Here is a 27,980-nt window from a genome sequence, read left to right as displayed (position 1 = left end):
CAGTGGAGTTACAAGTAGAAATTTTGGGCCCCCTGCGAGAATCAGGTCTTGTATTCCTAGAAGAGTTATAAATTGTAGGATAGGTCCAGTCACGTTGCCAGAGAGGAATAAATAATATCCGAAGTTGGTAAGGGCTTACGCCTTTCCCTTCCCCTTCCAGCCCTTTTTTTTTTTTTTTTTTTTTTGTGTCTTGTTTTGTCTTGTCTTGTTTTGTCTTGTCTTGTCTTGTCTTGCTATGTTGTGTTTGATTTCTGCTTTGTTATATAGGATAAAAAGTGGCAATTTTGGTACTTAGAGTATTCTGATTTGGTCTACGAGATAAGAGATGATTATTTCTTTTGCAATAGTATGAGTAGTTCAGACAACTATGTTAGTAAGAAAATATTATTTGTCTATTCTTGATTTAGAACCTGTAAATGTGATATAGATATTCTTGCTCTGTATCTTGGTTCTGTATTGTTACTGCCTGTCTGACTGCAATATCTTTAGTTTTCTTTTCTGTTCAGTACCATAAATTGACATGTCAATAAAAAGTTAAAAAAAAAAAAAAAAAAGATACATTTTTTTTACCATGAGAATATAAAGATTATTTATATTTTAATTATCACTTGCAGTAGGAAAAAATCACAATTAAAAAGCAAACAGAAAGACACAAAAACTATCACTATTTGCAGGAAATGATGCCGGTCCGCCTGCAATAAATGTCCCCTACATTTCTGGCTGAGAAAAAAAACACTGCATAAGTGCAATTTGAAATAGCTAACTGAAAAAGATTAAACGTGCACTACTAAACTGTCATACAAGAAAAAAGCTAACTGGACAAGAAGAAAGCTATGGACGGAGCTTGGTGGCCATTTTCAGTTGTAAACAAACGATTATTATTTAAAAGTTTCATGTACTTCTTACAAGCTTATAGAAGTGGAACCGTTTGCAAGATGCTTTACTGGTATGCAACAATAAGTTATAAAGAATAAATATTTGGTCTAGACTGTCCCTTTAAAGAGGTGTTGATTGCATTAGATATGAAGGAGTCTAGTCCTCTTGATATTAAAACAAGTAAACGTTTAAATTCGGTTTTTAAACCTCATGTAGTTATTTCAGAGGTTTTTACAGTTCCTGATGCTATTTCAGATGTAATTTCTAGAGAATGGAATAGTTTGGGTACTTCATTTACTCCTTCTTTAAGGTTTAAGAGACTGTACCCTTTTCCAGGCTGATAGATTGGAGTTTTGGGAAAAAATCCCCAAAGTTGATGGGGCTATCTCTACTCTTGCTAAACGTACTACTATTCCTATGGCAGATAGTACTTCTTTTAAAGATCCTTTAGATAGGAAACTTGAATCTTTTTTAAGGAAGGCTTATTTATGTTCAGGTAATCTTCTTAGGCCTGCTATTTCTTTGGCTGATGTTGCTGCAGCTTCAACTTTTTGGTTGGAGGCTTTAGCGCAACAAGTACCAGATCATAATGTTTATAGCATTGTTAAGCTTCTTCAACATGCTAATAATTTCATTTGTGATGCCATTTTTGATATCATTAGAATTGATGTCAGGTATATGTCTTTAGCTATTTTAGCTAGAAGAGCTTTGTGGCTTAAATCTTGGAATGCAGATATGACTTCTAAGTCAACATTGCTATCTTTCTTTCCAGGGTAATAAATTATTTGGAATTCAGATAGAATTGATGGCACCACTCATAGATTTTACTGTTCGGTGATAAGCTCAATGGCCTTGATATTCTACAGTTAATGTGGTTAGGTGCTATGTATCAACAAAGTTACATTCCAAATATGTTAGTTGGAGAATAATAAATTATTTGGTTCTCAGTTGGATTCTATAATTTCAACTGTCACTGGGGGGAAGGGAGCTTTTTTGCCTCAGGATAAAAAATCTAAGGGTAAATTTAGGGCTGCTAACCATTTTCGTTCCTTTCGTCAGAATAAGGAACAGAAGCCTGACCCTTCCCCTAAAGGAACGGCTTCCAATTGGAAGCCTTCTCCAGTCTGGAATAAATCCAAGCCTTTTAGAAAGTCAAAACCAGCCCCCAAGTCCGCATGAAGGTGCGGCCCTCAGTCCAGCACAGCTGGTAGGGGGCAGGCTACGATTTTTCAAAGATGTTTGGATCAATTCAGTCCAAAATCATTGAATTCAGAACATTGTTTCTCAAGGGTACAGAATAGGTTTCAAGGTAAGACCGCCTGTGAGAAGGTTTTTTCTCTCACGCATTCCAGTGAACCCAGTAAAGGCTCAGGCTTTCCTGAAGTGTGTTTCAGACCTGGAGTCTTCTGGGGTAGTTGTGCCAGGTCAATATCTGGAACGGGGTCTGGGGTTTTATTCAAATCTGTTCATTGTACCAAAGAAAGAGAATTCTTTCAGACCAGTTCTGGATCAAAAAATTTTGAATCGTTAGGTAAGAATACCAACATTCAAGATGGTGACTATAAGGACTATTCTGCCTTTTGTTCTGCAAGGGCATTATATGTCCACAATAGATTTACAGGATGCTTATCTTCATATTCCAATTCATCCAGATCACTATCATTTCCTGAGATTCTCTTTTCTAGACAAGCATTACCAATTTGTTGCTCTTCCTTTTGGCCTAGCAACAGCTCCAAGGATCTTCTCAAAGGTTCTCGGTGCCCTTCTCTCTGTAATCAGAGAGCGGGGTATTGCAGTGTTTCCTTATTTGGACGATATCTTGGTACTTGCTCAGTCTTTACATTCTGCAGAATCTCACACGAATCAACTTGTGTTGTTTCTTCAAGAACATGGTTGGAGGATCAATTTACCAAAAAGTTCCTTGATTCCTCAGACAACGGTAACCTTTTTAGGCTTTCAGATAGATTCAGTATCCATGACTTTGTCTCTAACAGACAAAAGACGTCTGAAATTGGTTTCAGCTTGTCGGAACCTTCAGTCTCAATCATTTCCTTCAGTAGCTATGTGCATGAAAGTTTTAGGTCTCATGACTGCAGCATCGGACGCTGTAATGTTACTCTAATATTCTCTTAGAGCAAATAATGTGCTAAATGGTTTAGGAGCACAACTGCAGAATTTAAGACTGTAATTGTATATATCTATATGTAAATAGATTAGTTTTGTATCAGCTCCATGCCAAGATGCACTATGGGAAAAGTGCAAACTGCAGCAGGGAAATGAATTTAGTCTTTGAATCCCCAAGAGGGTTGTAAGAAAGTTAGAATTAACCCTTGAGTATAATCCAGTGATAGATTGAAAGAATATTAACCCTGCAGGAAGTGTGCTCTGAATCTGCAGACTTTTGGGAAACAGACTGAGTATTAGAAATAGTCTCTATTAGAAGCAAGAGCAACCGTTAGGCAGGAATATGACTGAAATTACTTTACAACACAGTAAGGAAAACTTCTTGTTATAAGTATAGTCTATTAGATAATACTCTTACTGTGACTCCGGATGCTGTGCTAGGTATTCCTGTGGCTGAGCTATTACAGAGATTGCAGGAGTTGTCCCTGTGGGTAACGCTTCTCCTAAGCGATTGTGTGCTACTGCGTCTGACTTCCGTGTTGTCCGCTGAGTGAGAGGAGTTGTCAGTGAAGCAGGTAAGGCTGCGGAATTGTGGTTAGCTGTTAGGTAGTGAGACAGAGTGAAATAGTCCTGTCTGTTCCTGCACAGTTACCAGATTGAGTGTAGGTATGTCCTTGCTGCTGAAAAGGAGGTATAACAATATTAACAGTCAGGGTTAACGAACTCCAGAAAGTTTATAAGTAGTTGAACTGTCCAAAATACAAAGTTCCTTATTGCATGCAAGACATCAGATAGATGCAGAAGGAAGAGTTAAAGATAACTCTTCAGTTGTTAGAAAAAGCTGTAGAATATTTGTAATCCAAAATGTTTAGAGAGCTTAGAGAAACAGCAGCTCTGAAACTGCTATACAAAATACTAAGCACAGAGGCCTGTGATCTCAGGTGTTTTATTAGTTAGGTAGGCAGGACAAGGTGAAACTGCGCTGGGTCCTAAAAGGTACAGTCTCTGACATCACCCCCTCCTCAAGCGAGCTGTCCCACAGCTCGAGGTGCAGGACGGTCCGGATTCCGTCTATGAAATAGAGACACGAGACGTGGAGCGTTCAGATTGGAAGCCGGTTCCCAGGTATCATCCTCAGGAGGATAGTTCTTCCATCTCACTAAGTATTCCAAAACAGAACCCCGGTATCTGGAATCTAATAGTGATTTCACTTCGTAAGTGTCAGTTTCTCCAGGGGACAATGTTGGTGGTAATACTGATTCAGTGTTTCTAGTCGGTCTATAAGGTTTGAGTAACGAGACATGAAATGTGGGATGAACTTTAATTTGAGGAGGTAAATCCAAAGTGACAGCATTTTCATTTACAATACGACTCACATGGAATGGTCCTATAAAACGGGAAGCTAATTTCTTGGATGGCACCTGCAGAGACAAGTTTTTTGTGGAGAGCCAGACTCTGTCCCCTATGGTATATGATGGGGGAGTTCTTCTTCGGAGGTCGTAATAGTGTTTTTGGCTTTCTTGAGCCTTTTGAATATTCTGGGTGATAGTAGAAAAGCCATCAATAAGTTGTCTGCTGTATTCTTCTAAATGAGGGGAAGTAGAAGATACGTCTGAGTTAATGTGAAATGTGGGGTGATATCCATAAGAGGCAAAAAATGGAGATAGTTTTGTTGAAGAATTCTTTAGGCTGTTGTAAGCGAATTCGGCCATGGGTAAATAATCCACCCAATCATTTTGCTGTTGGTTGCAATAACATCTGAGATATTCCTCAAGCCACTGATTCAGACGTTCAGTTTGGCCATTGGTCTGTGGATGGAATGAAGTAGTATATCTGTGGTTTATCTGTAATAGAGAACATAATTTCTTCCAAAACCTTGAGGTAAATTGCGAACCTCTGTCCGTGATTATTCTGGCCGGTGTTCCATGGAGTTTTATTATGTTTTCAAGAAATAAATTAGCAGTTTCAACAGAGGTAGGTAATTTATGATATGGGATAAAATGTCCCATTTTTGTAAACATGTCGATTATGACTAAGATGGTAGTATGTCTCCTGGAAGGCGGTAGGTCGACAATAAAATCCATGGAGATTTGTTCCCAGGGTCTTTGTGGAATAGGGAGTGGCATCAACAGACCGTAGGGTCTGTTCCTTTCTGATTTTGAGATAGCACAGGTGGAGCAGGATGTTACATAATCTTGGACTGTTTTCTTTAAATCGGGCCACCAAAATTCTCTTTGTATAAGATCTATTGTTCGGTTTACTCCAGGGTGTCCGGAAAATGGGGAGTCATGATGTTCCCTTAATAGTGCTGATCTTAAGCTGGGAGAGACATAAATCTTATCTTCAAAATAATAAGTACCCGATTTTTGCGTCAGTCTTTGGAGTGGTAGGTCTTTGTCGGTAGCGTAGGAATCTTGAATCTCTTTCAGTAGAGAAGTAGAGAGGGCAATGAACCGCTCACTCGGTATGATTGAAGTGGTGTTGAACTGAGAAGTTGGTTTTGCATAAATTCTGGATAGGGCATCTGCCTTACCATTTTTATTTGCAGGACGGTAGATGATGTGAAAGTCAAACCTGGAGAAAAATAAGCACCAACGGACTTGTATAGCAGAGAGTGTTTTGTTAGACTGCAAATACTGTAGGTTCTTGTGATCGGTGTAGATGGTTATGGGGAATTTAGCTCCTTCTAGGAGATGTCTCCAATTTTCCAAAGCTCTGCGTATCACTAAAAGTTCTTTATCTCCTATGGAGTAGTTCATCTCTGCTGAACTCATAATTTTGGAGAAGAAGGAGACCGGATGCAGTGGTTCGGAAGGAGATCGTCTCTGAGATAAAACAGCTCCAGTAGCAAAGTCGGAAGAGTCAACTTCTAAAACAAATTGTAAGTTCAAATCTGGAAAACGCAGTATAGGGGCACTTGAGAAACTGGCTTTTAGGAAATCAAAGGCAGAAGATGCTTCATCGGTCCAACTGAACGGTTTGGAGTTGCTAGTAAGTTGAGTAAGTGGTCTTGCAACCTTTGAGAACCCTTTGATGAACTTACGGTAATAGTTTGAGAACCCCAAAAATCTTTGGAGTTCCTTCTTATTCTTGGGTTGCGGCCAGTCTAGAAGAGTTTCCACTTTCTTATGTTGCATACTTATGCCCTGTGGTGAAATCTCATAGCCCAAGAACGAGATCTGAGAGCAATGGAATTGACACTTCTCTAACTTGGTGTACAGTTTATGGACACGTAGTCGGGACAGCACCCATCTAACATGTTTTCTGTGTTCTGTGAGAGATTTGGAAAATATAAGGATGTCATCCAGGTATACCACAACGCAACTATCCAACAAATCTCGAAAAACATCATTTATAAAATGTTGGAAAGTTGCCGGGGCATTGCAAAGGCCGAATGGCATCACAAGATATTCATATAACCCATATCTCGTTCTAAACGCCGTGAGCCATTCGTCACCTTCGCGGATACGGATTAGATTATATGCCCCTCTGAGGTCGAGTTTTGTGTAAATGGTGGCTTCTGAGAGGCGTTCGATCAACTCCGGGATCAAAGGTAGGGGATACCGTTTTTTTTATTGTTCTCTTATTTAACTCCCGATAATCTATAATGGGCCGGAGAGTGCCATCCTTGTTCGTGACGAAGAACATCCCTGCGCCTGCTGGGGAGGTTGATGGTCTGATAAAACCTTTCTTTATGTTGTCCTCTAAGTAGGTCTTGAGGTGTTGTAGTTCGGGTTGATTTAACGGATAAACATGTCCGAAAGGAATAGTGGCTCCTGGCTGTAATTGTATCGGGCAGTCGTAGGCCCGATGGGGAGGCAGGTTCTCTGCTTCTGATTTGCTGAAGACATCAGTGAAATCGATATAATCAGGAGGTAGAACTGGATGTACTGAAGTAGTTTGTAGAAGACACTGTTTGGAAAAACAAGTATTAAGGCAATAATCTGAGTTAAAACAAATTTTTGAAGACGACCAGGTTATGCTAGGTTCATGTTGTTGTAACCATGAGATCCCCAAAACTACAGGGAAGTGTGGTGAGGGTAGGACATCAAACGAAATATGTTCTATATGGCCCTCTTTAGTTATGACTTCTAGTGGTATAGTATGATGGGTTATGGGACCAGTGGTAACAGTAGACCCGTCAATAACTCTGACAACAAGTGGTTTTGATTTCAAGACAAGTGGTATTTTATTGGAATTAACTAGACCGGAATCGATAAAGTTCCCAAAAGCACCAGAATCCACGATGGCATCAGTAGGAAGTCTTTTGTGGTCCCACTGTAAAACAAGGGATAACCCACAATAAGTTATTTGATTATGCTGAAGGTGAGTTGATTTAATAGAAATACACTTACTTTTCTTGTTCTTTAATAAGAGTGGGCATTCTTGTATGGTATGTGAGTCATCAGCACAATACATACACAGGTTATGTGTTTTCCTCCGAAATCTTTCCGCTGGAGTGATGGGACCTCGAACAACCCCAATTTCCATGGGAACAGAGTGTGAAGAAGGGCTCAAGGGAGGATTACGTTCTGAAGATGAACAAGGTTTTGGTGAGCTTTCGGTGTGATATCTCTCATGTCTCCTCTCGCGGAGTCTTCTGTCAATTTGGGTCATAACTCTCATCAAGGCTTCCAAAGTAGGAGGTAGGTCTATACGGGCTAATTCATCCTTGAGGGTTTCGGCTAACCCTAATCTAAATTGATTCCGGAGAGCGACAGGACTCCACATCGAATCTGAGGCATATAGTTTATATTCTGAGATGTAGTCCTCAACAGGCCTCTTCCCTTGCTTAAGGTCTCTCATCATGGTCTCTGCTGTTAATTGAACATCTTTGTCCAAATACAATTCATCCAAGTTGTCGAAGAAGAGGCTGAGTGAAGACATTATAGGGTCTTGGTGTTCGCATAGATTGTCTGCCCAAGACCTAGGTTCTCCGCGGAGAAAGGAGACAACAGAAAGGACTTTAATTCTATCTGTTGGGTAACTGCGAGGGCGGAGACTGAAAAGCAAATGACAAGCATTTTTGAACTGTTTGTAGCTTTTTCTGTTTCCAGAAAAGGTATCGGGTAATGAGACATGTGGTTCGGGTAGTGTGTCATGAGCACCTTTTAAATGAATAGATTCTTTTATTATATCACATATTGATTGGTTCTCAACTTGAAGGTCTCTAACCACCTGAGAAATCTGGTCTACCCTCTGTGTGAGGTTATAGATGAGTTGCGGAATTTCTGCTGGCTCCATTTTGTGGGGCTTAGTATTATGTAATGTTACTCTAATATTCTCTTAGAGCAAATAATGTGCTAAATGGTTTAGGAGCACAACTGCAGAATTTAAGACTGTAATTGTATATATCTATATGTAAATAGATTCGTTTTGTATCAGCTCCATGCCAAGATGCACTATGGGAAAAGTGCAAACTGCAGCAGGGAAATGAATTTAGTCTTTGAATCCCCAAGAGGGTTGTAAGAAAGTTAGAATTAACCCTTGAGTATAATCCAGTGATAGATTGAAAGAATATTAACCCTGCAGGAAGTGTGCTCTGAATCTGCAGACTTTTGGGAAACAGACTGAGTATTAGAAATAGTCTCTATTAGAAGCAAGAGCAACCGTTAGGCAGGAATATGACTGAAATTACTTTACAACACAGTAAGGAAAACTTCTTGTTATAAGTATAGTCTATTAGATAATACTCTTACTGTGACTCCGGATGCTGTGCTAGGTATTCCTGTGGCTGAGCTATTACAGAGATTGCAGGAGTTGTCCCTGTGGGTAACGCTTCTCCTAAGCGATTGTGTGCTACTGCGTCTGACTTCCGTGCTGTCAGCTGAGTGAGAGGAGTTGTCAGTGAAGCAGGTAAGGCTGCGGAATTGTGGTTAGCTGTTAGGTAGTGAGACAGAGTGAAATAGTCCTGTCTGTTCCTGCACAGTTACCAGATTGAGTGTAGGTATGTCCTTGCTGCTGAAAAGGAGGTATAACAATATTAACAGTCAGGGTTAACGAACTCCAGAAAGTTTATAAGTAGTTGAACTGTCCAAAATACAAAGTTCCTTATTGCATGCAAGACATCAGATAGATGCAGAAGGAAGAGTTAAAGATAACTCTTCAGTTGTTAGAAAAAGCTGTAGAATATTTGTAATCCAAAATGTTTAGAGAGCTTAGAGAAACAGCAGCTCTGAAACTGCTATACAAAATACTAAGCACAGAGGCCTGTGATCTCAGGTGTTTTATTAGTTAGGTAGGCAGGACAAGGTGAAACTGCGCTGGGTCCTAAAAGGTACAGACTCTGACAGACGCGATCCCCTTTGCTCGTTTTCACATGAGACCTCTTCAGCTTTGCATGCTGAATCAATGGTGCTGGGATTATACAAAGATATCACAATTAATATCCTTAAATACCAATGTTCAACACTCTCCGACGTGGTGGTTAAATCACCAGCGTTTAGTTCAAGGGGCCTCTTTTCTTCGTCCAACCTGGACTGTGATTTCAACAGATGCAAGTCTTTCAGGTTGGGGAGCTGTCTGGGGATCTCTGACAGTGCAGGGGGTTTGGAAATCTCAAGAGGAACTACGTGCGATTTTCAGAGCTCTTCAGTTCTGGCCTCTTCTGAAGAGAGAATCGTTTATTTGTTTTCAGACAGACAATGTCACGACCGTGGCATATGTCAATCATCAAGGTGGGACTCACAGTCCTCAGGCTATGAAAGAAGTATCTGGGATACTTGCATGGGTGGAATCCAGCTCCTGTCTAATCTCTGCGGTTCATATCCTAGGTATAGACAATTGGGAAGCGGATTATCTCAGTCGCCAGACTTTACATCCGGGAGAATGGTCTCTTCACCCAGATGTGTTTCTTCAGATTGTTCAGTTATGGAGGCTTCCAGAAATAGATCTGATGGCTTCTCATCTAAACAGGAAACTTCCCAGGTATCTGTCCAGATCCAGGGATCCTCAGGCGGAAGCAGTGGAGGCTTTGTCACTTCCTTGGAATTATCAACCTGCTTATATCTTTCCGCCTCTAGTTCTTCTTCCAAGAGTGATTTCCAAAATCATAATGGAACGTTCATTTGTACTGCTGGTGGCTCCAGCATGGCCACACAGGTTTTGGTATGCAGATCTTGTTCAGATGTCCAGTCGCCAACCTTGGCCACTTCCGTTAAGGTCAGACCTTCTATCTCAAGGTCCGTTTTTCCATCAGGATTTCAAATCATTAAATTTGAAGGTATGGAGATTGAATGCTTAGTGCTTAGTCATAGAGGTTTCTCTGACTCTGTGATCAATACTATGTTGCAGGCTCGTAAATCTGTGTCTAGAAAGATTTATTACTGAGTTTGGAAGACTTACATTTCATGGTGTTCCTCTCATAAGTTCTCTTGGCATTCTTTTAGAATTCCTAGAATTTTACAGTTTCTTCAGGATGGTTTGGATAAGGGTTTGTCTGCAAGCTCCTTGAAAGGACAAATCTCTGCGCTTTTTGTTCCCTGTTTCACAGAAAAATTGCTAATCTTCCTGATATTCGTTGTTGTGTACAGGCTTTGGTTCATATCAAGCCTGTCATTAAGTCAATCTCTCCTCCTTGGAGTCTTAAGTTTTGAGAGCTTTACAGGCTCCTCCGTTTGAGCCTATGCATTCTCTGGATATTAATTTACTTTCTTGGAAAGTATTATTTCTTTTGGCTATCTCTTCTGCTAGAAGAGTTTCTGAGTTATCTGCTCTTTCTTGTGAGTCTCCTTTTCTGGTTTTTCATCAGGATAAGGCGGTTTTGCGGACTTCATTTAAATTTTTACCTAAGGTTGTGAATTCCAACACATTAGTAGAGAAATTGGTGTCCCTTCATTGTGTCCTAATCCTAAGAATTCTTTGGAAAAATCTTTGCATTCTTTGGATGTAGTAAGAGCTTTGAAATATTATGTTGAAGCTACTAAAGATTTCAGAAAGACTTCTAGTCTATTTTATCTTTTCTGGTCCTAAGAAAGGTCAGAAAGCTTCTGCTATTTCTTTGGCTTCTTGGTTAAAGCTTTTGATTCATCATGCTTATGTGGAGTCGGGTAAATCCCCGCCTCAGAGGATTACGGCTCATTCTACTAGGTCAGTTTCTACCTCCTGGGCTTTTAAGAATGAAGCTTCTGTTGATCAGATTTGCAAAGCAGCAACTTGGTCTTCTTTGCATACTTTTACTAAATTCTACCATTTTGATGTTTTTCTTCTTCAGAAGCAGTTTTTGGTAGAAAAGTTCTTCAGGCAGCTTTTTCAGTTTGATTCTTCTGCTTATAATTTCAATTTTTTTCATTATAAGATTAAAACTTTTTGATTTGGGTCGTGGATTCTTTTTTCAGCGGAATTGGCTGTCTTTATTTTTATCCCTCCCTCTCTAGTGACTCTTGCGTGGAGTTCCACATCTTGGGTATTTGCTATCCCATACATCACTGGCTCATGGAATCTTGCCAATTACATGAAAGAAAACATAATTTATGTAAGAACTTACCGGATAAATTCATTTCTTTCATATTGGCAAGAGTCCATGTGGCCCACCCTTTTGTGGTGGTTATGATTTTTTTTTTGTATAAAGCACAATTATTCCAATTCATTGTTGATGCTTTCGCTCCTTTCTTATCACCCCACTTCTTGGCTATTCATTAAACTGAATTGTGGGTGTGGTGGGGGGTGTATTTATAGGCATTTTGAGGTTTGGGAAACTTTGCCCCTCCTGGTAGGAATGTATATCCCATACGTCACTAGCTCATGGACTCTTGCCAATATGAAAGAAATGAATTTATCAGGTAATTTTTTACATAAATTATGTTTTTTTACATAGAGATGTTCAGGTGATATTTTCTAGTCAGCTTTTTGCAGCTATGCTGCAGCACTTTCAAGTGTTTAAACATTTGGGTATCATGGCCCTTTAAGTTTTCCCTCCTTATCAATTTTTTCTGTTAAAAAAAAAAAAAAAGAACCTGCAAACAAGACTTATCTAAAAAGTTGTTCACACAGTCTTGTTTATTTCATATTTAAAATCTGTGCAGAGTTGTCCTCAGCAGAAATTATAGATAAGGGGGGAATCTAAGTTTAAACATGCTCATTACTTTATAGAAGCTAAACCTTTACAGTTATATCTTCAATATTTAAACAACTAATATAATTATAAAACATTAATCTACATATTATTCTAAGGCTAATGTTTGCTTTGAATACATCATTATGTCTAGCACATATTAACTATTTAATATCCATTTAAATATTATTTGTTTTTGTAATGTATCCAGTTTTGCTGTGAGTTCATACAAGGATATAACAGTCCTTTGGTGGATGTCTATTCTGTTTTAGTAAAGAATCCTTATTCATCATTGCAATTTCTCTACTTCTTTTTGTGTAAAAAGGTTTTGTCATATACATTTGTGTTTAAAGATTCCCCTGTCATCTCTTCTCGTTTTATCTACTTATTATTAAACATCGCAATTCAACATTATTTTGAGCATTCATTTTTGTGTTGTATTTTAAATACCTTTCAGGTAGATTACGAGTTTGTGTTTTAACGCTGAAAAAAATTGCCATTTCTGCGTTAAAACAGCACCGCAGCCATTACAAGTTTTGCGGCGAGGCTAAAAAGCTTGCGTTACACCCTATAACGACAAAATCCGTACCGCCATCTGAGAACAGTAGTTATAAGTTTTACGCTACAAAACTGTTACATAGAACTCATAACTAAACTTCTACAAAGTACACTAACACCCATAAACTAACTATTAACCCATAAACCGAGACCCTCCCGCATCGCACACACTATATTAAAATTATTAACCATTAATCTGCCGCTCCCGACATGGCCGCCACTAATACAATTTATTAAAGAACTGGAAAAGAGGGAACAGCGCAAGGACCAGATTCAAGGTAGTATTTTTATTCAGACAGCAATCACGCAAACAAAAATTCTACTTACAAGAAGTAAGTTCTTTAAAGCCTTTCACATATAAAATTGTGATCCACGGCCGATAGGAAAGTCTTCCTCCCCCACAGCTGTAATCTTCTACGGAAGTTCGGATGGGACAACAAGCTCGAGCAACAGCTGTGGGGGAGGAAGACTTTCCTATTGGCCGTGGATCACTTACTACAATACGGGAGTGGGACTTTTAAAGATCACAATTTTATATGTGAAAGGCTTTAAAGAACTTACTTCTTGTAAGTAGAATTTTTGTTTGCGTGATTGCTGTCTGAATAAAAATACTACCTTGAATCTGGTCCTTGCGCTGTTCCCTCTTTTCCAGTCCTTTGATTTCTACCTCTCCCTGTGTGAAGAGGAACACACAGGAACAGTGAGCGGCTGCATTCGGACCCACAGTGAGCGATAAGATTCGTGTTAAAGCCACCCTGCAACTTCATGTCTTGCTACAGTTCCTAACTCCATACGAAGGGACCTATGATTAGTAAGACTGTTCTAAAGTGCACATTGTGTATCTTTTTCAATTGTTTTTGCAAAGTGCTGCTATTTTATCTTGTGGTTTATTCCCAAGTGTTGTTTGTTTTTTAATACAATTTATTAACCCATATAACCCTGCCGCTCCCTGACATCATCACCACTATAATAAAGTTATTAACCCCTAAACTGCCGCCCTTCCCGCATCGCAAACACTATTTAAATATGATTAACCCCTAATCTGCCGTCCACCCACATCGCCCCCACTATACTAAAGTTATTAACCCCTATTCCGCCACTCCCGACACCGTCGCCACTATAATAAACCTATTAACCCCTAAACCGCAAGCCCCCCACAATGAAATATACTAAATTAAACTATTAACCTCTAAACCGAAAGCCCCCCACATCACAATAAACTAATATAAACTAGTAACCCCTAAACCTAACGCCCCCCTAACTTTATATTAAAATTATAATTTCCCTATCTTAAATTAAATTAAAACTTACCTGTCAAATTTAAAAAAACTAAGTTTAAACTAACAAATAAACTAATTTTTACTACTAAACTAAAATTAAACTAACTACCAATTAAAGAAAATTAAATTACACATTAAAAAATCCTTACACTACTATACAAATTACAAACTATCTAATTACAAAAAATACTAAATAACAAAAAATAACAAACACTAAATTACAAACGAAATTATCAAAAATAAAAAAGAATTACACCTAATCTAATAGCCCTATCAAAATAAAAAAGCCCACCCAAAATAAAAAAAACATAGCCTAAAATAAAATACCAAGAGCCCTTAAAAGGGCCTTTTGTAGGGCATTGCCCTAAGTTAAACAGCTCTTTTACCTGTAAAAAAAAAATACAAAGACCCCCCAACAGTAAAACCCACCACCCAACCAACCCCCCAAAATAAAAAAAAACTAACTCTAACAAAAACCTAAGCTACCCATTGCCCTGAAAAGGGGCATTTAGCTATTTTGCATTGCCCTGAAAAGGGCATTTAACTCTTTTAAGGCCAAACCCTAAACTAAAAGAAAAAAAAAAAAGTTTAAAAATCCTAACACTAACCCCCGAAGATCCACTTACAGTTTCTGAAGTCCGGACATCCAGGTGGCGAGAAGTCTTCATCCAGGCGGCTCCATCGATGCACGGAGGCGAAGGTCCAATGCGAAAGTCCAGGCAGAGGTCCAAGGCGGAGGTCCAAGGCGGAGGTCCAAGGTTGAGGTCCAAGGTTGAGGTCCATCGATTCGACGTGAAGGTCCTCTTCATGCGATCATCCGCCACACACTGAGGATTGAAATGCAAGGTACCCCTTTTATACTGGGAGTACCATTGTATTCCTATTGGCTAAAAATTTTGAATCAGCAAATAGGAATTAGGGTTGCTAAAATACTTTTGGCTGTTCAAATCAGCCAATAGGATTTAAGCAGCTCTCATTCTATTGGTTGAATGCCCTTTTAAGGTCAATGCCCATACAAATGCCCTTTTCAGGGCAATGGGTAGATTAGATTTTACTTTATTTTTTTTGTGGGTTTGGGGGGTGGGGGTTGTATACTGTTAGGGGGTGTTAGGTTTTCTTTTGTAGGAAAAGAGCTGTTATCTTTAGGGATATTAAAGATTAAAGATTAGGCTTTTTATTTTGGGGTGTTTTTTTTTTTTTTAAACAGGGTATTAGAATAGGAATCTATTTATTGTTTTGGATAATTATGTTTGTTATTTTTTGTAATGGAAGTTTGTATTTAGTTTTAAATAGGTATAATTTTGTTAATAATTGTAACTTTAATTTAGCTCTATTTTAATTATGTTAAAGTTAGGAGGTGTTAGGTTTAGGGTTAGGTTTAGGGGTTAATAGTATAATTTAGGTTGTTGCGAGGTGGGGGCTGGCGGTTTAGGGGTTAATAGGTTTATTTAGTAGTAGTGATGTGGAAGGCCAGAGGTTTAGGGGTTAATAGCTTTATTTAGTGGCGGCGATGTCAGAGAGCGGCGGAATAGGGGTTAATAGATTTATAATAGTGTGGGCGATGTTGGGGTGCAGGGGAATAGGGGTTAATAACTTTAGTATAGTGGCGGCGATATCGGGAGCGGCAGATTAGGGGTTAATAGATTTATGTAGGTGTCGGCGATATCAGGAGCAGCAGATTAGGGGCTAATACATTTATTTAGGTGCCGGCGATGTCGGGGGGCAGCAGATTAGGCGTGGGGTTTATGTTAAGTTTAAATGTTACTTTTTTCCCGTAGATATCAATGGGGCTGTGTTACAGAGCTTTTCATTCCGCGATCGCAGGTGTTAGGCCTTTTTCTAACCTGCTCTCCCCATTGATGTCTATGGGGAAAGCGTGCATAAGCACGTCAAAACAGCGCTTGTATTTTGTGCGGTATGGAGCTCAACCATATCGCACGCACAAACCAGCTGTTTCAAAACTTGTAATGGCAGCGCTATGGAGGGTGAAATAATGCAACTTTTGTTGCGTTCGTTAAAAACCGTCTAACGCGCATAACTCATAATTTACCTGTTTGGTAGATAGAAACTCTCCTTCCTGAAAAGGATAATTCCTGCCTTTCTCTTTCACATGGTGGCTACATTTAGCCACTAATCAGCAAGCACTACCCAGGTGCTGAACCAAAATAGGCTGGCTAATAAGCTTAGATTCCTGCTTTTTCAAATAAAGATACCAAGAGAACGAAGAAAAATTGTAATAGGAGTAAAGTAGAAAGTTGCTTAAAATTGCATGCTGTATCTGAATCATTAAAGAAAATGTTTTGGGTTTCATATTCCTTTAATAATTTACTAATCAAATTAAAATTTCTGCTATTGTTTTCTCTTTCCAGATGACCTTCAAGAACAATTGGTTGAACTTGGTGTCCTCACCTCTTTGGTCAGAATATTAACAGAGTTCCCAGAGAACGATATACTGGTGCACGTTGGGATCCTTGCTCTGTCCAACCTTGCGGACCTAGGTTAGAGCTAAAAATTCCCTCAGCCTACAATCAAAATCACAACAGTCTTGATAGGTAGTGAATAAATGGATAAACTGGTTTTAAAAGAACTGGAATCTAAAATCCTTCCTAGGTATGCTTTTCAACAAGGGATAGCAAGAGAACAAAGCAAATTAGCACAAGTAAATTGGAAAGTTGTTTAAGATTTCATGTTCTGATTCATGAAAGAAAAAGTTTTGGTTTCATACCCCTTTAAGTTACCTTAAAGTTTACAATGAACACTTAGATCAGAGAACAAGCCAGACCAGATATATAACCAGGTTTACAAGGGTGTATCCCTGAACTGCTTATGATGTGCAAAATGATAGCAATAAAAAAAGGCTTTTTTCTTCAAAATTTGTGTAATATAGATCTTAATTGCTGATACATGCTATACATATATAAATTAGTGTATTTACCATTTTTGAGACCAGCTGTGTACAACTTTTTGAAATGAGTAAATACATCAGAATTATTTTCACTTGCCAGGAGAGATTTAAATATTGGATTTTTCCAGAGAGGCCAGGAATGAGCCAGATGTAGGGAAAGTCATGATAGCTGCATGGATGAGTCATATGGGTAGAAAAACAACATAATTTATGCTTACCAGATAAATTCCTTCCTGGCAAGGAGAGCCCCCAACTTCATTCCTTACTGTTGGGAAATACAACACCTGGCCACCCGGAGGAGGCAAAGATACCCCAGCCAAAGGTCCCTATTTAAGAAAGTCTGGCGGACCTGATCCAACAGTGCGGATCAGGTCCGCCAGTCCTCGCTGAATACAGCGAGCAATATGCTCGCCGTATTCAGCATTGCACCAGCAGCTCATCTTATCCTGCGGTAGGAAGGCACCTTTCCCTCCGGTAACAGTAGAAATAATGGAGTCCAGCCCTGGACCAAATAAAATCTTCCCCTTGAAAGGAAGAGAAAGGAGTCTGAATTTAGAAGTCATAACCGCAGACCAAGACTTCAACCAGAGAGCCCGGCGGGCTAGGACCGCAAAGCCAGAAGCCTTTGCATAATCTGCATATTTGCATCACAGATGAAGGAGTTATCAATTTTCAGAGCTTTAATTCTCTCCTGAATATCCTCGAGGGGAGTCTCTACCTCAATGAGCTCTGACAAAGTGTCGCACCAGTAGGTAGTTGCTCCAGCAACCGCGGCTACAGTTGCCGCCGGTAGAAATAAAAACCCCTTATGTTGAAACAACTTCCTCAGAAAAGTTTCCATTTTCTTATCCATAGGCTCTCTAAAAGAAGAACTATCCTCCAGAGGGATAGTAGTATGCTTAGTCAGTGTAGAAATAGCGCCATCCACCTTAGGAATGGAGCCCAACAAATCTAATTGAGAGTCAGGGACCCGTGAATAATTTTTTAAAAGTAGACGAGGGGGAAAAAGAAGTTCCTATTTTTTCCCATGCGTTACTTATAATGTTCACCATCTAAACTGGTACAGGAAAAGTCAGAAGGACCTTCCTGTCTTCATAAACCCTGTTTAGGGATCTTAGGTTCCTCAGGGAGTGTAGCCTCTGGAACCTCTAGCGTAGATAGAACCTCCTTTAATAAAAAAAACACAGATGCTCAATTTTAAATCTAAAGGAGGGGTCCTCCGCTGAAGGAGGTTTAGAAACTGAAGTTTCTGACTCAGAAAGTTCACCCTCTGAAGCTACAGAGGTTAACTCATCCTCAGATAGCTGGGACACAGTAGCTAAATCTGACAAATATTTAGATGACTCTAGGTCAGGAGAACTATGTTTAACCTTTCTCTTACATTTGCTAGAGGTGGGTAAGGCACTCAGGGCCACAGACACCGCCATTACTGGGCAGTTAAGTCCGCAGGAAAAAAAGCCCCCTCCAGATGGAGGATTAGTTGAGCCACAGGGAACTGCATGTGGAGTGGGTAGTGTAGAAAGGGTAGTAATCTCTCAGGACACAGATTCCTTAGAGGTAGATGGCTCAGGGGGGCTAATAGTGCTATGAGTATTAACAGCCTTGTCTCCCTTCTTAGACTTTAGAACAGTGCTTAGGCAAAAGGAACAAAATTGAGCAGGCGGGCAAACCACGGCTTCCTCACAATATAAACATCAATTATTAATCAGTACAGAAGGAGCGGAACCTTCTGATGTAGTATCAGATAAGATATATTCACAGAAGGACAGATAAAAAAGAACGCTCTTATTAAAAAAAACTGCACCTTTATAATCCCAATGGCTGGGGCACTCACCACCTCCTAGACCCAGACAGCTAACAGTGAAAACGCTCTCCTTAGGAGTGATGTCCACAGTAGGATCGTAGGAAAATGAAAAGACCGCACCCGGTCACGTGGTGGGTAAGACAGGACTTCCCCTGCTATGAAAAAGGCGCTAATGTATTATAAGCTGCACAACACTCAAAAAACGAAAGTGAAACCTGTTTGTTCTAAGCCAAAAGCACACAGTCTATGAGCCCAAAACTCTCACATTAAAGCAGTTATAAATAACCCCTTGCTGATCAAATAATCTCCCTGAAGGAGATATTAACCCTTGATTCTATCGAGGCATAAAGGAGCCACACTGTGACCTGTATAGTAAAAGTGTATATAAAACGGTCTTATGCTCCAGGATCCATGCTGTGGAACAGGCAGAGCCTCTCAAGTGTGACAGTCTTGCAGCGACACTCTGACATGGACTTGAGTGTGAAACAGCAAGCAGTGAAACTCGTCAACACTGATTGCTCAGGAGATCTTAGGCGACAATCTGAATGGGTTAGCAGAACATCTTCCCCTGCATCTCCAGACTCTAACTTTTATCAATACTCTCAGTGAGAGGTTGACATGATTACTTAAAACTCCAGTCCTTTCTTGAAGGGAATATACCCATTACAGGACTATCCAAATCTTCTGACACTTCTCATCCACCTCCTATAGTGATGAAAGGCAAAGAATTACTGAGGGATAGGGGAAGTGGGAGGGATGTTTAAGCCTTTGTCTGGGGTGTCTTTGCCTCCTCCTGGTGGCCAGGTGTTGTATTTCCCAACAGTAAGGAATGAAGTCCTGGACTCTCCCTGCCTTATGGAAGGAAATGTGTGTTACAAATGGGGAATAGTAGGGACTACTACAAAAATGAACAAGAAATGCTTCATTGTAACAACACACAACCGTATGCTTAACATAAATAGCTTAGCACTGATATAAATATTTTATGCTGTTCTGGTATTTGTAAATTTTTGAAAAATGTTTCTTAATTTTACCATGTTATTTATTCATCTCAAATATTTTACTGTGCATTTTTTTTTATTAATGACTCTAACTATTGTGAGAATGTAGTGTGTTATAAATAATGTTTTTGCATCATTTTTAGGTTAGATTTATATTTTTCCTTACTATTTTTCACTTTTTTTATTTTTTAACATTCTGGAGTAACATGTAGTTCCAGAGTAAGTGTGTCAGAATGCCTCTATAGTTCAGATAAAATCCTAATTAAAAATTGGGTTGTGAAGGGTTAGATAAAATGTGCTGCCACATTGTCAGAACTTCCAAACATTTGACATTTTGTGGGATGGTCCATTTGACATTTTGTGGGATGGTCCTTCCTACTACTCTCCAACTCTCTTTGCAACATATATCCTAGATTCACAAAGCAAAAAGCAGTTAGAACCCAGACACACTGCCCAATCAACTTGAGTCTACCTCCTGTCCATCTATGGCACATAGAAACCTCCCAATGACCTATGCTGACTGTGACCTGAATCCTTAACCTCTGACATGGTCACCCTGACCCTGCCTCAGCCTCCCAGTCCAAAGTAGTAACCGGAAGATGTTGGGAGTTATGATCTGTGGTTCCTAATAACTAAACAAAATAGTTACTTGTCCAGTCTATGAAAAATGTAAGAAAAATATACCCATTACAATTTCTTACTAATCTACAGTGCCGTATGGCTAGCACAGCTGTTGGATAAGAGTTTAAAACATCACCAATTAAAAAAAAAATGTTTTGCCGTGGGCAGCCATGGGGGGGGGGGGATAGTGTAACAAGAGACAAATTAAAGATACCTTTTAATGTACATTCACATAAACAAAAAACAGTAGCATTTACAATCACTTTAAGGAAGACCAAACAAACATAGCTAATAATTCTTTCCAGTATACAATAGCACATTTGTCACCAACCCTTCAAATCTCCTGATTTGATTCAGTTTCCTTTAGAGCCAGTGTGTTTTCCTATTGATGATGGAATTTAGTTATAAAAATACACTTTATATTCAGTTCCTATCTACTTGATTTCTCTACAATTCTTGTCCTGACATTAAGTAGTTAATTTGTGTCACTTCTATTTCTGGCTTCTAGAATCTGCTAAGGAAGCTTTAAGTAAAACCACGGTTGCAGAGCAGCTGGTTAAGCAGTTGAAAAGAGCCGAGGACCATGAAAGAGTTGAAATTATCATTGACGTTCTCCAGATGCTGGCAGAGAATGGTACGTGTTCATATAGGGGATATTTTAATTTGTTCAGTTCAAACGTATTTGGAGGCTTAGTGTAATGGGCATAAAAATCCATCTGGCTGCAGTGGTGTATGTTTTGTACAATGGGAGACAAAGATCTAGATGGAAGGAAATCAGTCAGTGATGTGCAGCTCTTTAATGCTTCTCAACTACAAGTACCCATAAAACAGGGCAGGGTAGGTGGTGACCCTCAGAGTCCTTGTCTGCTTTAGATTTTATTTTCAACACTGAGATCTATACCAGATAAACACATTGGGATGCTATTTGGTAGGTATTGCTTATATACTGAAAGTACTTACCATTCTGCAACCCAGTAAAATCTTAAGTCTATACCATATAAACACCCTGGGGCACTATTTGGCAGGTGTTGCTTATACACTCAGAGTACTTACCATTGTGCACCCCTTTAAACTTTTGGATCCATACCATGTAAACACCCTGCGGAACTATTTGGTAAGAAAGTACTTATCATTCTGCAATCCCAGTAATCTCTGAGATCCATACCATGTAAACAATGTGGGGCACTATTTGGTAGGTATTCCTCATACACTGAGAATACTTACCATTCTGCAACCCCAGTAAACGCTGAGATCCATACCATGTAAACACCCTTGGGCATTATTTGGTAGATGTTGCTCATATACTCAGAGTACTTACCATTGCGCACCCCTGTAAACTCTGAGATCTGTACCATGTAAACACCCTTGGGCACTTTATGGTAGGTATTCCTTCTACTCTGAGAGTACTTGCCATTCTGCACCCCAATAAATTCTGAGATCCTTACCATGTAAACAACATTGGGCACTTTTTGGTAGGTGTTCCTTCAACTCTGAGAGTACATGCCAGTCTGCACCCCAATAAACTCTGAGATCCTTACCATGTACAAATCCTGGGGCACTTTATGGTAAATATTCCTCATACTCTGAGATTACTTGCCATTCTGCACCATAATAAACTCTGAGATCCATACCATGTAAACACCCTGGGGCACTTTAAGGTAGGTATTCCTCATATTTTGAGAGTACTTGCCATTCTGCACCCCAATAAACTCTGAGATCCATACCAAGGGCCATTGTTACATTCAGACAAATTAAATAGGTCATATAGGGAAAACTGTTTACCTGATTGTTGGCTACAACTCTTTATCTACATCAAATACAATGCTAGACTTATGGTACACCAACTGTTTTACATTCATATAAATGACATAAACAGATGAACCTAATACTACTATTTATTTATCTGTAATTTAGAAGCCCTGAAGTTACAGCTAGTAGAAGCTGCAGTGCAAGAAACTCTGTGCAATATAATGCAAAGGTTACAAGGAAGCTCCCAGACAGAGGACATGTGCACAATGAAGTCCTCTTCAGATCTTATTGTATCTCTTCTTCTTGGAGGTGAGGAGACATCCAAACCATTGTAATTATAAACATTGACTTTTGTTTAGGAATGTAAATATGTTTCTTGGCGTATATCTTGACAACTGCATCCTATTTGTATCTGACACTAAGGATGAAGGAATGTTGGAATTTTGCAATTAGAATTTTAGAATTAATGTTCTGCAATTTGAATGTTTCTATAAAACAAGTGTTACGTTAGAATAATGAACGTTTAAGTGATGGTAAATCCTAGCGTTTGTGAAACACCAGTGGAACATATAAAGAGGACTTTCAGTTATGAAGTATAAAATACTTCATGCTGAAAGTTCATTTATTTGTTTGAAGCGTTTGCCGCACTGAGCGCCTTATTTGGCTGTGAGGTGATCTTAGTCAATAGCGTGCTAGCTATCCTGCTTGGCACTAGCTGGCCCACATGGCTATTGGCTAAGAGGTGTTACGTCACCTCTCAGTAAAATAGCGTTCTGCTGTGGGCTGCATGAGGAGCTCAGTGCGGGAACACTTCAAACAAATAAAGGAACTTTCCACATGAAGTATTTTATAGTTCATGACTGAAAGTCCCCTTTATTTATTTCACTGGTAAATCCTAGTGTTTCACAAATGCTAGGATTTACCATCACTTTAATGTTCAAATGTTTGAGCATTGATTCCCATAGACATACATAGAAGTCTAAGAATCAATATATCAATATTAAAATACAGATATTTCAATTATTATTTTCAATAAACAGCAAAATTATATTTTTTTCCAAAAAATAAATGTTAAATGTCCTAAAACATTCACCCATCCATAACTGATTTGATCTAGACATGAGCAGTAGCACACAAATTTGTTATTCATTATTCGTTTGCTAAAGCAAAAATTGAATTCAATAAAAATTTTGCCAAAATTTGTTCATTACCAAAATGAACTGAATGACCGATTACAACATTTTTTATTTGTTTGTTAATATATTCCCTTCATTCGCTAATTTGTTTTCCTATATAATAATATAATGATCTTATGCTATTTTTGCCATGGCCAATAAATCAGTTTAAAATCATTTAATGTCTTTATTATTTTCCCTGGCAGATGAATCTATGCAGAAGCTGTTTGATGATGGCAATGGTAAAGTATACGACAACATCCCATCTTGGTTGACGTCACAGCACACCCTTCTTCAATTGACTGGGGCACTTGCTATTGCCAACTTTGCTAGAAATGGTAAGGCAAATGTAAAGCTATTATAATTCTTTCCTATGTATTGTCATTAAATAAAACCACTAGCTTCTCATATTAGGTGAGATGGGAGTTTGTCCAGGACAGTCATACCTTTTGGTCTCCTACACCACAGTATAATAGTTCTGAGTATCTGTCTTATGTTGTAAAAATCAGCCATTAAGGTGTGTTCTTGGAGTGGATGTCAGTGGTTATTGGATGAGGGTTTATGTTTATATCTGTTTGCAAAATTGTTCATCTAAATCTCCTGCACTTATATATATATATATTTAATTTAGTGAACTGGTACCTCCTTGCATCTGAATAATGTGTTATTTACTATGTTGTACACTTTACACTGATTGCTTTGGGGTATGTCAAGAACATATTACCGACACTAGATATCATGATTTGTAGACTTTTTTATCTCCTATACAAGGAGCTGAAAAAGACATGAAACCCCACATTTTTCTTTCTTGGTACAGACAGAGCATACGATTTTTAAAACGTTTTCAATTTACTTCTTTAATCAAATTATTTTGTTTTCATGGTATTCTTTGTTGAAGAGATATCTAAATGGGTAGTGTGCTCCAGTTACGTTCACACTCCTACACCTGCCTACCTGCTTTTCAACAAAAGATACCAAGAGAACGAAGGACATTTGATCATTTAAATAAATTGGAAAGTTTTCTTTCAATTTTACACTCTGGGGCCGATGTATTAAGGGCCGAATGACCCTAAATACAGCTGTTTGAAACAAGAGTTAAGAAGCAGCGGTCTTAAGACCGCTGCTCCTTAACTCGTCTGCTGCCTCTGAGGCTGCAGACAGCGATCCGCCCGATCCTATATGATTGGGTTTATTGACACCCCCTGCTAGCAGCCAATTAGCCGCAAATCTGCAGGGAGTGGCATTGCACAAGCAGTTCAACAGCATATGCTGTCGGCATTTAGCAATGAGGGGCGGACATGATTCGCTATACAGTCAAAATTGAAATGCATAAACCCAAAAGAGTAAAACTAGGTAGACTTATAAGAGCTCAGGAGTGTGCACGTGTCTTTAGTATTCTATAGTAGCAGTGTTTTGCAACATTGTATAGCAAAGCTACAAATAATGTTGCAGAACACTGCTGCCATAGAGTACTAAAGACACGTGCACACTCCTGAGCTCTTATAAGCCTACCTAGTTTTACTCTTCAATAAAAGAGACCAAGAGAACAAAGCAAATTTGATAACAGAATTCAATTGGAAAGTTGTTTAAAATTACATGCTCTATTTGAATCATGAAAGTTTCATTTTTACTTTACTGTTCCTTTAACTTCAATTTTTCAAGCAGATGTTGCATAATGATGAATATAATTAACCAACCAAAGAATACAATTTATCCTCTCCCACAACAATTATAAACTATTCTGTTCATGTGTTCAGTATTAGGCGCTACTTGTTTGTATACTAACTTTCTGCTTATTAAAAAGAAATGAAACCTAATTTTTTTCTTTCATGATTTAGAAAGAGAATGCATTTTCTTTTTTTAAAAGAAAGTCCCAATGGAGGAAATATTAACTTAATAAATACTGCAATCATGGTTGGTCGTAGTCTGATCCTAAAGAACTGGAAAAATAAGGTAGCCCCAACAATAGTGAGTTTCACACATCCCATGTATCACCAAATACTTTTTGAACAATTTATTATATCACCTATACATAATAAAAAAGCTAAGGCCTTTTTTTCAAAATGGTTCAGGGTTATTTTATATTATCCTTTACCAATCCAATTTTCATTGACATCTCACTATCATAAAACGGAATGTTTTAAACAATTAATTCTACGGAATATTTTTCTGATTGAATAGTATTAGTGTCTCCAGATACAGGTAGCCCTCAGTTTACGCCGGGGTTAGGTTCCAGAAGGTATGGTTGTAAATCGAAACCGTTGTAAATTGAAACCCAGTTTATAATGTAAGTCAATGGGAAGTGAGGGAGTTAGGTTCCAGGTCCCTCTCAAAATTGTCAGAAGTAACACCTAATACATTATTTTTAAAGCTTTGAAATGAAGACTTTAAATGCTAAACAGCATTAGAAACCTAATAAAATAATCGCACAACACAGAATATATAATGAAACTAAGTTAAATGAACAAAAACATTTGCTAAACAGCATTATAAACGTAATAAAATAATCACACAACACAGACTTCACTTGCATTTTTCTGCAAACAGTTCTTTCTATGCATTACAATCTGGACTGATTTATAGACAGGAAGATCTTGTTCCTTTGAAATCTGCTCAATAGCTCATGTCTGGTTAAACTGATTAATTTCAGCTTGCTTGGCTTTGCTGCAACACAAGCGGATGGCTCCACCTACTTTCTATTTTAATCAATGCACTGCTTCTCAATGCTTTTCAATAGCAGTCACATGACTGGAAAGAAAGGTTGTTATTCTGAAACGGTGCAAATTGAACCGTTGTAAAACGAGGGCCACCTGTATAAGAAATGGAAGTGGGGGGGAGAGAGACTGAGACTGAGGGGTGGAGAGAGAGGGGTGTTTTTTCCAAAGAAAAAAAGGAAGGAAAAGAAGGAAAGATTTGATCTATATATACAGTTAAACATATACAGTTTTCCAAAGAAAAAAAGGAAGGAAAAGAAGGAAAGATTTGATCTATATATACAGTTAAACATATACAGTACAAATTTATGTACCAGACGCAGGGCCTTTAAGAATTTATACACATGCAGGATAGGCAGATTAGACAAGGAGAGAGGTAATCCTTTAGTTTAAAAGAGATCTAGGCATGTTTTTTGTTTGTTTTTTACCTCCCTGCTTTATTTTGCTTTGCTTTGCTTTGCTTTTTTTTGTTTTGCTTTGTTTTGCTTTGCTTTGTTTTGCTTTGCTTTGTTAGGTTTTAAGTTGAAATGGGGGGAAAAAGTAACAGAGGATGCTTAAAATGATTAGACTTATGCAGTATATGGCTATATGTTTGTTTGCATTTTGTTAATTATTGCTCTTGCTCTGTTCTGACTCACATATCATGAGTATTGTGATATGTTTCTTTCTTTGTATTTTTTATGAATGTAAATAGATCTTGCCATTTATTTATGTACCTCTGTTACAACGGAAAAATCAAATTATAAAACAAGAAAGAGAAAGCAAATTTAAACAAGTTTTCAATTTACTTCGATTATTTAATTTGCTTCATTTTCTTGATATCCTTTGTTGAAAAGCATATCTAAATATGCACAGTAGCTGCTGATTAGTGGATGCACATAAATACCTCGTGTGATTGGCTCACCTGTGTGCAGTAATATTTCTTAAACAAAGGATACCTAAAGAATGAAGAAAATTAGATTATTGAAGTAAACTAGAATGCTGTTTAAAATTGTATTCTCTATCTGAATCATGAAAGAAAAAATTTGAGTTTCATGTCCCTTTAAGTGGAGCCCTTCAGCTCTGCACATGACTTTTAATCCCCGTGAGAATAGAACACTGTCCTAGTTTCTAGTTTTGTATTTAAAAGTATGATTAAGCATTTAGTCTCTGAGCTGCAAGAGTTTTCACTGTCTCCTGTATGACTCAGGGACGTGTGGCACCTCCATTAGCTCTTCCCAAATGGACTTAGATTGAGTAGTTGTCATCTGCAGTTGAAATGGATTGAAAAGCACAGTTTTCAAGTACTGAAATGTTTATTACATAGGACCAGAAGAAAGGGGTCATGTGACAGTCAAAGGAGACAGCAATAAATCATAAATAAAAAAGAGCCAAGTAAAAATGAAGATACACAGACACATTATACACATTGTAACAAATAATATTTAACCCTTTCGCTGCTACGCCTTTTTAACTCCAGTGCGGAGACAATTTTGAGCTTTTTTTGCTAACATTTTAAACCCTACTGTAAGTCACGTTTCAGTCAGTGACCCACGCAAATGATATGTTGTTGTTTTTAGCAGGCCCAGTAGATTCACAATATAACATTATTATATTTATAATTCATGGCATGTGAGATAGCTGCAGCAAAAACTGTAAAAAAAAAAAAAAGTATAATTTTTGCATGTGATCACCTTACTAAATTGTCATCAAGGGTAGCCACATGTGAAATAGGGACCCATAGGGGCTTTTGTGGGTTATTATATAGAATAGAGAGGCTTCATTGTGCAGTACAGAAATAAAAACACTTTTTTTTCTTGCAAGTTGTTGCTGTTACCACAGTGATCACCTGACTATACAAACAAATGTCATATATAAGAGAGAGAGTTGCATTCTAGATAATAAACCATATTAGGAGTCTCTAGACATACCAGAATTTGTTATTGTTCTCCAAGACCACCATTTGAAGGAGCAGGCGATTCTCTTGTAGGGAGCTCAGATCGAGGGGATTAATAAGCCTCTCCACATCCTGCTCTCTTGCAGCTACCAGTGCATCCTGGTTTAGCCACCAATCAGCAAGTACTACTAGGTGCTGAACCAAAAATGGCCCAGGCTCCTAAGCTTACATTCCTGATTTTCAAA

The 27,980-nt window shown here is 38.5% G+C and overlaps 1 protein-coding gene across 1 annotated transcript in view; it reads left to right on the top strand.

Moving 5' to 3' along the window:
* LOC128640376 (rap1 GTPase-GDP dissociation stimulator 1-like) overlaps positions 1 to 27,980 on the top strand; it is a 148,498-nt gene that overhangs the window by 65,079 nt on the left and 55,439 nt on the right. Inside the window, exons 5-8 of the mRNA XM_053692871.1 lie at positions 16,260 to 16,388; positions 20,730 to 20,855; positions 22,136 to 22,279; positions 23,352 to 23,483. Of these exons, the coding sequence (XP_053548846.1) occupies positions 16,260 to 16,388; positions 20,730 to 20,855; positions 22,136 to 22,279; positions 23,352 to 23,483 (531 nt within the window). The remainder of the gene's footprint in view (positions 1 to 16,259; positions 16,389 to 20,729; positions 20,856 to 22,135; positions 22,280 to 23,351; positions 23,484 to 27,980) is intronic.

Source organism: Bombina bombina, chromosome 9, assembly GCF_027579735.1.
Source record: "Bombina bombina isolate aBomBom1 chromosome 9, aBomBom1.pri, whole genome shotgun sequence".
In the NCBI taxonomy this organism is placed as follows: domain Eukaryota; kingdom Metazoa; phylum Chordata; class Amphibia; order Anura; family Bombinatoridae; genus Bombina; species Bombina bombina.
The sequence above is the reverse complement of the archived record's forward strand: the minus strand, read 5'-3'. Positions and strand labels throughout refer to the sequence as shown.